At 42.0% G+C, this 12,923-nt stretch overlaps 1 protein-coding gene across 1 annotated transcript; it reads right to left on the bottom strand.

Moving 5' to 3' along the window:
- Nucleotides 1–3,220: 3,220 nt before the first annotated feature.
- reep2 (receptor accessory protein 2) lies at nt 3,221–12,134 on the bottom strand. The gene is made up of 8 exons (XM_070913401.1): nt 12,103–12,134; nt 9,842–9,914; nt 8,142–8,218; nt 7,685–7,805; nt 7,431–7,544; nt 6,448–6,628; nt 4,286–4,452; nt 3,221–3,292 (listed from the first exon to the last, which is right to left on the bottom strand). Exons 1-8 carry the CDS (start codon nt 12,132–12,134, stop codon nt 3,221–3,223), a joined length of 837 nt encoding a protein of 278 aa, XP_070769502.1.
- Between the last annotated feature and the right edge of the window lie 789 nt (nt 12,135–12,923).

Below are 12,923 nucleotides of genomic sequence, written 5' to 3' on the forward strand. Positions count from 1 at the left end.
ATAGTTAAAATATTTCTAAAAGCACTGAAGTCACGTTTGGGGAACAACAGCCCTTTACAGTTTTGTCAGGTCCTATAATATATATAATACAAATAAATAAAATATACCAAGTACACAAGTAAAATGAATACATGTGGTCTTTGTTGTACGAAATACTAAATTGTTGTGAGACTGTGCTGAATTAGTAACAAAGTTTTATTTAAAATAGTTTTCGAATTAATACATTTTAATCATAGCTCCAATTACAATTGTAACTCAATGATATCTTTTGACTGGATCTTTGTCTGCACTGTTCTTAACTCTTGGAAATAAAAATCTTACATTGAAGCTCTGTGTGCTTTCTTCCCTCATCAACAAAATGAACTTGCCTGTGGTTAAACCATCAAAGCTCTGTGGTGTTTCAAAGGCGTGTGGACATAAGGAGGTCGTGTTAGTAGGTGAGGACACAGAGAAAGAGTCCACCCTCAGATGCATATACACCTCCCATTGATCCATAGACACAGCATCCGACACACCTTCAACTTCACCCACTCCTATTGTGTTTGCCGTTGCCCTCTCGTGAAAAGTGTCTTTTAGGTTGTCTCAATTATTGGGAAACAGACAAAGTAAGAGGAGGGTGCCCCTGTTTAATGCATGTGGGTTGAATTTCTGTTAAATACACTAGTTTAGAGATGAGTGACACCCTCTGTGTACTGCATTACTTTACATAAGTCCTATTTCTTTCATATTTTTTCTTTTTTTAATTACTGAATAACCAAGTTAGGTGGATGTTTCGCCCTTCCCTGAAGAACCACAAAGGGTTGTAACATCCACTATACATTTGGTTTCAAGTGCTCAACAGGCAGTAACACACTGATTTAATGTCCTTTATTAGTAGTTTTATTTCTGATACATGACCTTGTTAGATACCATTGTCCCAGCACACATACTGTAATCCTTTTTGACATGGAGCTTTGAGAATTGGCACACACAATATATAAATGAACATCCCTGTATACAATATTGATTTTAAACAGAGAAAATAACAAACAATAAATATCCGAAAATGGCATGAACACAAGATAAAAATGCAGGGTTGTATCTTGATAAGACAAAATGTCTTATAATTATGTGCCGTCTCCTTTTTATTCAGTGCAAACATCAAATTAAGAAGAGAAAAAAAACCCACACAAATCAGGCTGGTTTTCAACTTTTTGGCCCTAAAATACTTCATAACCAGTCTGAGTAGAGCACATAGCAGGATGTGAATGTACAAACATCAGTTTAGACTCAGTCTGGGGTTTTCCCTACATAGTGATGGAGAGGAGTTAAAATATCTTAACGAGAAAAGACAGAAGAAAATTAAACATCTTAAAAATACAAATAGAATCACATCTAACACCTGAAGTCCATACTGGTGAAGTTCCGGTTTCAGAACATGTGATTCATCAAGACTAAGACTTAAAAAAAGCACACAAATGTTTTTTTAAAAATGGATTTAAGCCCAGAGAATGAATAAGGCAAGCAAGCTCATACTGTATATACAGTCAAGGTTACTATTTACATTGTGTTTACATATCGTTTAGTAACTCTGCCAACAGTTGAGGTGGGCTTTGTCTCCCCCTACTGGATCATACTGGTGTCACACTACAGACAGCAGTAATGAGTGCAGACGTAGTCTCATGCTATGAAATCTCTCATGACGGAGCACTCAGAAGAAACCAGGCCCAAAGCAGTGGCTGGCAACCAATAGAGCCCATCCCAGAACAAAACCTACCCACAGCCTGGTCTGACCCTCCCTCCACATCTGAAACAACAGCACGGAGATGAGAAAAGGATTGCTCACAGTCTCCTGATGTTGGTTTTGGTTTTATTATTTCTATATTGCTTTGCTTTATCCTGGCTTGTAAGATGTAGAAATATCAGAAAGAGGCAAAGTGTCACCACACAGCTGGGTAAAGGGAGTGAGAATGCAAACAATATAAAAGACATGACTGCTGTGGAGAAAGCAGATATGTTACCTCAAACACCAGTCTACTGTATTTATTGGGAGAGAGCGCTACCACCACTCAGTTACAGCGTTACCTTAAGAGGCCTGGCTATTCACAACTGATTATACTTATTACTAATATCACATGACCAAAAGAACTGGCTCAAACAGAAGCGTGATAAATAAATGATCACAGATAAATATAACCTAAGAGAATGACGTCTAGATGAAGGCTAACTAACCATCACCCGTACTGTATGTGGCCTGAAAGTCAAATTAAAAAGCAGTGAGGAAGAAAGGTGCCGTAAATGAGACCTGAACTTAGCAGAGCCAGACTCACTCAGAGGTATACAGACTTAATGAGGGGAAGCTAAACTTTAAACTCTTCCACAAGCTGTGAGGCCTAAAACGCAGTTAAAATGAAGGTAAAATAGAGAACCAAGATTAGACAGTTATATGAGCTAGGACATGGTGGTGGCTGAATGACGTATTATGAGCTGTAGTCTAACGTGGGAACTATTAGGTCAGAAACAGTGAAAAGGATGTCTTAAGTTGATTTCAATGCCCTTCTTACTCCTCAGTAAAAACCTCAGGGACAATATACTTAACCAGTTTAGCCAACTGTCTGTGCTCTGGACATCTGAGGATTTCCACCACCATGACCAGGTCCAGATGAGGACCCAGACTTAGGAGTAGCCCAGAGGACGCCTAGGGGACCCAAATCTAGAGAACCAAGAGTGAAGAATGTAATATTTTACTGGAGATACTTCAACCTAAAGCAGCCTCAACTGAGAATGTCACAATGTCAGCAGCAGAACGTGATCAATGAGATTGGAAAACTGCACATGGCCAGCTTACCTTCTCATCCACTATGGGGACCTACATATGTCTAGGGGTTAAAGGAAAATTAATTTTAATTTATGAATGTATCACTAACCATTACCAGACTAAAGCGAAAGTCTCAGAAACATCCTCGACTGTTAAATCTGAGATGAGCTCACAAGGAAGTAAAGAGTGAGGCAAAATATGCGACAGCCCAATAAATGTAAAAGAACTGTTCCCAACCTAAAGGTGGCCACATACTGCTAAAGACCAAACCTGCACTTTGCTCTAAAAACCAGCAAGAGTAATACAATGTCAGTGCTTGATATATACAGTGTATATGTGTTTGTATGGAGACCAAACGGAGGAAGAAGGGCCTGCAGGCTGTGGGTGCAGCGAGTGTAGGCCGGTGGCTGCGGCCAGAAAGCCTCATGGTGGCGTCTCTGCATTACTAGTCGTGGTCTTTTTCTTTGTCGGCTTCTTCACCGTCTTGGTTTGAGTCTTGCAGAGGGAGGAGAGGGACAGGAGGAGAGGGACAGGAAAAAGAAGAGAGACAAGAGTGAGTTGTTAATAATGGAGAGGATGTCCAGCAAAGGTTTGACTAAAGTTAGGTGATACATTGAGTTTCATAATGAGAGTGAAATTTTAAAAAGGGCTCTCCACAGATATTACACATAAAGGTCAGTTACTCTTCTTGGAGTTGTATAATAACAGTTATATGATGTTTCTGTGACTCTGGAGGAGCTTTGTCAAGTCAGAGGAGCCAGGTAGAGATCACACTGAAACAGGAAGCGCATGCTTGAATTTGTCTGTCATTCGGTTTTCAATAGAACACCGAGCGACTATTTGTGGGAAGGGAGTGTAATGTGAGGTACCTCCCCGCTTGAAACTTCAAATATGAAACCTCAGTATAAACGGCGGGCATGAAGTTTGAAAGATAAGAGCATTTAACATGCACGGAAGGTGTAATCTAAGACGCAATTGAGCTACAAAATGGGAATTGTAGGATCAACATTGATTCATACTAGGGACTAAAAGTCAGGATATTTCAGCATCTGACCATTCTTTTTTCCCCCCCTTTTTAAATCTGTTCCTTGCAAGTGTCCAAACTTTGAGGAAGTGCACTTCTAAATTGCTGATGTATAACCAAGTTACCCAAATTATCATGAACACATCACATTCTTTTTTTTTTTTTTTAAATGTACAACATGAAAATGTAACTATTGCGATGCAAAACTACTGCAATCATTTTGTATGTACAACGTAACTACAATTATGTAGCAATAACTAGCAATAATAATAATTAACTTCCAAACAGAGAGCACAGAGGCCCCAAGTGACTCAGCACATGGCTGAGTTGTACTTATCACACATACACACCACACACACACATACACACATGTGGGACTTTTAGAAAATAATCACACAAGTGTATGTACATGCGTCTTGTCCTCCGTGACCCTTAACCCAGTGTGCGCGTTCATTTGTCCCTACCTCTGTCTTAGCAGCAGCAGGCTTCTTGGTTGCCTTGACGCTGGTAGTGCGTTTGGGGGCTTTTTCTCCCACATCGTCATCAGAGTGTTCAGTCCTTGTATCTGATTGGTCAGAGCCGTGTTGGGATGACGTGTCATCAGCAAGGGACGTGGCCGCCAAAGAGCGGGCTGCAGGATTGGATAAAAAGTGGTGGTCACTCACTCTGACAGAGTAGCTCAGAGTTCAGACTAAAAGCAGGTGAAAAAAAAAAAAAATCACCGGATGACAGCTGAGACACCAGAGACATTGAACCAATAGGGGCCAAACTTAACTCTGTTAGCAGCTATTATTAGCCAGTCAGATTTCTGCATTTCATAGCCTCTGAACCAATGTGATTTTATTCTATAAACAATATTAAAATGTAAAATTAATTACATTCATTTCCCATTCATTTACAAGACTGAAGCAACTGTTCAAAGTGGTGTTTGCTGACCAGTAAATCAGTGCAGTCACAGCCTCTCACACCACCTAGTGGCCACGTTTCAAACTCAGTTCACTAAATAGAAGTCTTGATGTGCTGGGTTAATCAAAATTCAAACAGGATCATCAGAGGTGCATCCATTTTTAGAGCATTCACACCAAAAGCTACATGAGCAGCAATCAGGACCCCAAAGGGACTCTGGTGCACACAAAACAATCAAGCCTCTTTCACTCGGACTGGAAGTCCTTAATCCAAACTTTAACCATCTACAGCAGGGATTCCCTCGTTGTGCTGTAAAATCAATCTGAGGGGCCATGAGAGGATTAAAGGGATAAGAAAGAATCAAAAAACATAATCCGCAACACAAAATTCAGTTTAAATTTCCGACTTTTGAAAAATCTTACTATCTTGTCAAATTCTGATCTTATCAAAATTCTTATCTGTAAAGGCTTCTTGAAAATAATAAAATTAAACAAACAATCTGACAAGAGCAAATCATTCATAGGTTATTACATACTGAATTTGAGCTTTGACAGCGAGTCACAACTACACATTGCGGCGTTTTAGAGGACTCGAGCCAGGTCTACTGAAACATTTGATTGGTGGAGCAAGTTGAAAATACCCTGAGGAGTTTTTGACCTCTTGTAGCGCTTAGAAGCAGTGGGTCCTCTGAGTCGTGCATGCACACGAGGACACACATGCAGATGACGAGATACACAGTCCTGTCAGTGGTTTCACATTATTTCTAGTGTTTAGTGTATTTCAATCCTCATAAAATATTTGCAAAGATGATTTTGTAGACCTCAAGGTCTAAACTTTGTTTGGAAGAAAAATCCACAGGGCACCTTTAAGAGCAGCGCACAGTAAGGCTGCAACTGCCTATTTTGTTGTCAATTAATCTGTAGAGTTTTAATGTTTTGGACTACAGATTGCTAGAAAATAGCAATAAAATGCCAATCACTTTTCAGAGCCAAAGGTTTGAGAAGCTGAAACAAATGCTTCTGGCGCTTTTTCTTGATAATTGACTTTAATAATTAATTGTCAGAGTTGTTGGAGATTCATTTTCTGTTAACCAACAGATCGATCAATTGACTAATCAGAACGTGTGCACAGTCTGAATCAGCCTGCTCCATTCACTGAATGAAGACTGTCAGATGTGGTTGAAAGCTCCCATGAACAAATCACCCTGACCATTTTATATGAACGCTGTCGGCTTCTTTCACTTCAGTGTTTTGTTCCATCTTTCTTTCAGACTGGTTTTTGAAGTTGCACAAGGCTTCTGTGTTGGTATAAATTCAAATGTGCCACTTTGCCATGTGCGCTCATTGTTTCACCGTCTCTGTGTCTCTCTCTCTGTATTCAGTTCACAGCTTGTCGAGCCCACACAGTCAGCCAGCCGGCAGTGTAGTGAGACACAAAGAGTCCTCCTTCTAAGCCTCTCCTCTCACTGGAATCACATGCTTTCACCCCCCCCACTTGACACTTCTTTGCATCTCCTCCTCTTCCCTGCCATCCTGCAGTGCTTTAAATCACATGACTTCGTTCGGGCCGACTAGCCCCAAGTCCTGCTCATAAATAAAGGAAGTCCTCTGAGTGACACTCACTCTACAAACCGGACACACATTATGTACGGTATGTATTCACGTAGATGTGTGTGATCCCTAATGAAGCAGTGTGGGTTGTGCGTGTCGTGTGGCCTTACTCTGCCGTGCAGCGGTGCTCTTGGCCCGGGGCAGCGTGCTGGCCCCCGAGCTCATCTCGTCCATGGGGTCCCGTCTCATGCGGGCGTCTGAAGTGTGCAGAGCCAGCTCATCGTCAGCGTTGATGAGAGTCAGGTCCTGCATACTGAAACTCCGCAGCTTGTCTGACAGCACGCCTTGCCCCTGGGCATCACAGCAAAAACCAAACACAGACACATCAGATATGTGCTGGCATGAGAATATCTGTCCCTTACGTCTGCATCACTCACGTCTCAGAGGAATAGGTCATCCAAAAATTATATTTTTTTTATTTGCTAATTCTCATGTTTGGCATCTACATAAGGCTGACAAGGTAGGCCAGACTTTTTTTGGTAATTATATTGAGCAGCCAGGGTCCTCAACATAAATGTTCATGTTGTTTTAAACAAGCAAGAGGCAATAGAAACCAAGCTTAATAGGCCTTGGAGAATTTATGTAAAATAGACAGGTGTAAATACAGCTGTGAATTAATTCCAAAAATATGAAGATGCATTGGGATCTGAAGACTTAAGTCTGCACTTTATAACTTTTTTCTTTGACCAAACTATAGGACCTTCTTATTAATGTTGGAGTGTGTAGATTATAGCAAACTTCCCAGAGGATGGAGGTCTTTGTGTTATAACTCAAAAGTGTCACAAAGTTTTGAAGTCTGTTCCGTGGAACAAGTTTCCAGTCCTTCAGTTCTCCTCTTTCGCTGTGTAACTTTCCAACTGATAAAATCACATGTGACCAGGGAAGCACAATGTGATCTCTGTGGTCATTTGAGAAGCATTTGAAACACATTCTAACACAATCTGTGCAGATCTGGATCAGGAAGTCTGAACAGGACTACAGGCACAATCTACAACTACAAAATATTATAGATGTCAAACATGAATGAAAATGTGCATTGTTTGCATAATTAAAATCACAATGAGATCCGACTTCATCAGAGCACACAGCTCACCTTGCTGGCTGCAGTGACGGCAGCATTAGCAGCCAGGTTGAGACCCCTCTTTCCGAACCTCATCATGGTCTCATAACTCCTGTCTTTGGCCTGTGCGATGTACTCATCGATCTCCTGTAGGACGAGACAACAGTTAAAGGGGAAGAGAAAGACAACAATGGAAGCCAAGAAGAAAAAGAAATCTGAATATTTTAATGTGGACGCGCAGACCAGTTTACATTTGTGAGACAGACTTTAAAAGGTCATGTTCCTACCTTCTCTTTGTTGGACAGGGTTGGGTGGACAAACTTGCGGTAGAGGACACTGGAGCCCTTGGTGTATGGGGACAGGAGCCAGATCACAAAGGCAATCTTTAGCTCAAAGTAAAATGGAAACCTGAGTAATGAAACAAAGAGTTATACCATCAGGAGAGAGAAAAAGAAAACAACAACTTTGAGGAAGGTACAGACACCTGAGTTATCAAAAGAAAGAAAATTTAGAAAATTAGAGAAGCTAAGACATCGATCTGATATATGAAAAGGCTGAATAATTGTGTGAGGCATTTTATGATGCTACAATGAAAACAGGGTTCTTTAATCAGAGATCATTGTGCTAAAAATATCAAGAACACTAGATGCACACATGAATGCGTCGTTGACATTATATAAGCTGTTTATCTATTACAAGCTAGTTTGGCACGAGGGTCGCGATCATGAGCAGCTCCTGACTCACCATGATAGGAGCAGGTCTGTGGCCGTCTCTGCTGTAGTGAACAACGCAAATACTATCCAGTACATCATCCACTTCACCTGGACACACACACACACACACACACACACACACACACACACACACACACACACACACACACACACACACACACACACACACACACACACACACACACACACACACACACACACACACAGAGTAGAGAGAACAACACAAAAATAGCACATGAAAACCCCACAGCATCCACTGTGCACGTGCTGAGACACATGGAGCTAAACAGACATGCCAGTGCAGAAATGCAACAAATGTTTCAGTCCTGTCAGATCAGTGTGCGTGGTTAACGTCCCAGAGACAAAGGAAATGTAGGGCATCGTCTAAACTAAATGGAATGCTATAAACGAGGCAAAGAGGCAAACTAGCTTAAGACACAACATATATAGAGTTAGTGCAAAGACATGATCAATAATTAAACATATTGGCATATCAAATGTTAATAAATTAGAGAAAAGCCCTGCATGGTGATGGCATGTTTAAAGGCATTAAAAGGCCACAGGCATGCAGCCGTATAAACACACATAATGCTGAATCATTTGACTCATTAGAAACAAGCCAAACAAGAGAAAAGGGGAACGAAAACATCAGTTCTAAAAAATGGCGTCCTCCACTCTCTCTTTCTCTCTCCCTCCCTCTTCCTCCTTCGTTCCTTCTGTAGCCGTCTGCTTGAGCAGCGATTGGGGGGGGATTGCCATGGTAACCTGCCAGGAGGAGACTGTTCTCCAGTGCAAATCTAGGCAGAGGGCCAGAGTGCTGCTATCTCCTCCTCCAAAGGGAAGGGGGGGGGGCTTTCTCGTCCCTTGCAGTGATGAGGTAAGCAGGGAGGACCCCCCGACTCTCAGCCAAAGACAGACTGGGAATCTACTGCTTTTTATACTGGTTTACACTGGCAACACTTGTTATTCCATCTTAATCATTACCACTTTATCTGTTGTTTTTGAGAGATATTCTCTCAAGAGTTTTTTTTTATTTTTTTTTTTATGATGCTGCCTAATCCCAAACTTTTCCCCCAGCTCAGTGTTTTTGTTTTGAAGCATGGACTGTGTTGAGCTTTAAAATATCAACAGTGAACTGAGAGGAAATTTGGGGCATCATGACAAAATAAGGGAGTGCACATTTGAATTATGAATCATTTTGGTATGAAGGGATTGGGTAGTTTCATGCACTTAACATGCTATGGGTGCCTACCTGATCAGTGGTTCCCAACTATATTGGCTTGTTTCCTCTTAAAACAAAGTTGATTGTTTTCTGGCTTTTCTAAGTCAGAATAAACAGAATTTTCTATTGAAGTAATATGTTTTTTTTTTATTCTTTCAGTGTCCCAGTTTCATGAAGATTGGAGAGCCCCACTTAGCTGCCATGCCATGCTTCTGACCTTGTCTGGAAGACTGATTTCATCCAACATGCTTGATATTTTGGTATTGAGTGATAGTGCTCAAAGAAACAGAACAGTTACTGTGGCCACTATCCAAACAGAAATGACCCTAGGTAATTAATGTGTCCTCCATTTAAGCAATGTCAGGTGTGTGCTTGGCCTAAATTCTGTGGGCGTTGTATAACGTTCCTGTGCATTTAAAACATTAGCATAAAAATAGCCAAACAGAGCAGCGGTCTGCTGTGATTTAGTAACCAGAGGCGATACTCACATATTCCTTCACATTCTTCGTTTTGACAGCCTTGTATGACGAGTATGCTGGATAGAGAGTCCCAAAGGCAAGGCTGCAAAAAGCAGAGGAGCAGAAGAGAAGCCCAGGTCAGAGGAGGGGGATTCAGCTTGAGGACATGGTCTCTGGGTGTTGACTCAGACACCAAACAAATGTGTTCCTGCTTAAAAAGCAAGTTAGCCATGTTTGCTCTGAGCTTATGTGAACACAAGTAGCTGTCTGTATTATTGGGCTAAAGTCAGTCTCTATGTGGGTTTGTTATAGACAGCTGATGGGCTTGTCAAAACACACTGCCCTCTTCATTTTAAATCAGTACAAAAAAATATAATGGAGATCATGGAGTCAGGAAGACTGCAGCGAGTAGAAGTGGAAAAACACGCAGAAGTCTGCCCGAGGTGGGTCACCATGTGTTCGACCACGTGCAGACTGGGACACTGTGCACACAGAGCTGTGTTTTTGATGTGCATTTGGTCGCTTCCTGTGCCACTGTGGTGATTTGTGCTGATGAGACAGGACACTAAATGCTGAGTGAGGGGACAGCAGGGAGAATACAGTTCAGAAAGTCACCAGTTTGTCTGTATGCTTACAGTGTAAACCACTGATTGTCACTTGTAATGCTTTATATAAACTAAGGATTGAATGTATTTCACACTGAGGCTTGTGCTCCCAGCTGTTGATAGCCTGAGCATGTCTACTGTTTTTTCTCAGCATTTAAGTAGGTCTTCTGTCCCAGTATGTGTCTGAGCTGCTCAGTCCAGTCATGTGTACAACGCCTCGCAGCTTTGTACAGTAAGCTAAGGCGACTCGTAGCAGGCCTCCAGGCCAGTAGACTCTCTCAGCAGACGTCCTGTGCCTCTTTGTGTCCCCATCTCAGGTTCACTCCTCTGAGTTTGAGGGCATCCCGTCCTCTCACTGAGACTCCAAGAACAGAGATATTGAGCATATAGTGATTTCAGTTACGCTGCTGTTACTTGTTTTCAGTTTGTCAGGTTAGAACAAATTATTTTTTGGAGAAAAAAGAAAAGCCACTGTCCAATTACTCTGTCAAAAAAACAAAAACAAAGAGGCGGCTGCATGTTTAAGGTGCAGATTAAAGATGAGAAGTGATTGATCTTGTGTCAGATGTGCGGCAGCCATTATGATGCATACCCAGTCACATTGTTTGTCTACCATCAATGCATGACTACCTGAGGTGCAGTGAAGTGGAAGAGCCAGCTGGAAGCCACTAACAGTAACTGTTTGCCAGCGTTATCCAGTACTTACATAATCCAGGCAGAATATTTATAGGGAAGAAACGTCAATAACATCTCCACACCTGGGCCTTTCAAAGACACCATTATAGTTATGTTTGAGGGTTACACTATCAAGCTCTAGTACAGCCTGGTTTAATCCTCAAGAAATTGACAGCATCGTTGATAGACAGGTACGGCCAGTGGGACGACACAACATCCTGCTTAAAAACTGACATAAGACTAATGCAGCATTGTAAAAGTGTCCGCATAAGGGATCAGGATGATGACAGCTGCTGGCTTTAGTTGAGTCATCCACACTGTCGGGATGTGGTGTGCACAGGTGGAAGCCCAGGCCTGAACTGCTGAAACAGCCCGTCTGATCACAGCAAGGAATACTGTATATTATTTAAAATATACAAATGAATGGATGGATAAACACACATCCCTGACTGGCATGGTGAGCTTAGCCTTGCCATCACGTTTTACCAAATGTTGACCATATGGTGCTGAGATGCTCAGGCTACAGACCAGCAATATTCAGGCTGTGGTGTTTTAAATAGCCATGGCAGGCACTTTGGAGTGTGTTTACTTGTCTGCAGCGAGGCTGCCATATTAAGCAGGTTTCACTTGAATAATGAGGCCGGCTAACAACTCATTTCCCTGCCAACACGTCAGGTGGTTAATGGCTAGCCAGCATACGTTAGCTACCAGCGGCTAGCAAGCGCTAGATGCAGATTGTACTGCATCATTGTATTCATTAAAGACACAGAGCAACGGTTGGTAACGTATACACAGTTGCTTAGCTCAGTCTCTAAAATACAGTTTTACCAACAGCATTTTTCTACATTAATGAAATGTAACTATATACCGACAGAAAATGGATGACAGAGCACACAAGCCAAGCTAGTTGGCACGTCGCAGCCTTCAGCATCAGACAGCTGATGAATGGAGGAGCCGCTGATTTGGCTATCGTTCACCGTTAAACACAACAACAGCCCAGCCCATACTCACACCACTATCCTCGAAATAATCCAGGATACCATCTTGCTGGACCGCCGGCTGCGAGCCTTCTCCGCTTCTAGGAAATCTAGTTAGTTAGCCAAGCGGGCTAGGTGCCCCCCATTCCCCTCCAGGACACGGTTTGTTGTGATGTGAACCGGGAGGCTGGCCGGTGCTGCCTATCCGCTCCGCTGTTCTGTCAGGTGGGCTAGCAGCAGCTGAGGATGTGCTGCAGTCTCTGGCTCCAAGCTGCTCAGCTCTCTGCCACTGCTGGAAAGGCTGGCTCTTAAAGGGCCAGAGTCCCGCTGCAAAATGTGTCATTTTAACTCAAAAAAGGTGCCTCGCAATGCTCCAGCTAACAGTAACACACATCCAATAAGCTCAATTCATTAGTGCCAATAATGAGAAAGAAGCCAGAGAGCCTATGGTTAAGTGGCGATAGACAACAAACAAGTGTAGTTGTTAATAGAGACCTTGTTTGTATTATAAAATGAAAGGTCTTGGTTGTTTTAAATTAACTGAATCTATGCCTGCATCCTCCTCGGTAAGGTGTAGTACTTTCAAGCTCCCCTGCCCCATTTCTGTGATCTAGTTACTAATTCAGACATGGGCAATGAAAGCTAGGCCACACAGGACAGGACATAAAAGCATGTAGCATCAGTAAAACACAATCACAAATATATAGTAGTGTGCAGTGTTAACATTGGTAACAAGTTTAAGATACAGGTCATGGGAAGCAATGCAGTACTTAGTTGACGAGTAACTGTTTTATGGTGATTTTAACATTTTGAGGCTTTTAAATAAAACCAAATTCAGCACTGCAAAAAAATGAG

The sequence above is a fragment of the Enoplosus armatus genome, chromosome 10 (genome assembly GCF_043641665.1).
Source record: "Enoplosus armatus isolate fEnoArm2 chromosome 10, fEnoArm2.hap1, whole genome shotgun sequence".
NCBI lineage: Eukaryota > Metazoa > Chordata > Actinopteri > Centrarchiformes > Enoplosidae > Enoplosus > Enoplosus armatus.

What these genes read in the sequence shown, in the direction of transcription:
- reep2 (XM_070913401.1), bottom strand. Translation starts at nt 12,134, where the DNA reads ATGGTATCCTGGATTATTTCGAGGATAGTGGT. An exon ending in ATTATTTCGAGGATAGTGGT is followed by an intron (nt 9,915 to 12,102) that starts GTGAGTATGGGC and finishes TGCTTTTTGCAG; the next exon opens with CCTTGCCTTTGGGACTCTCT. An exon ending in GAGCACCGCTGCACGGCAGA is followed by an intron (nt 4,453 to 6,447) that starts GTAAGGCCACAC and finishes CCAATCCTGCAG; the next exon opens with CCCGCTCTTTGGCGGCCACG.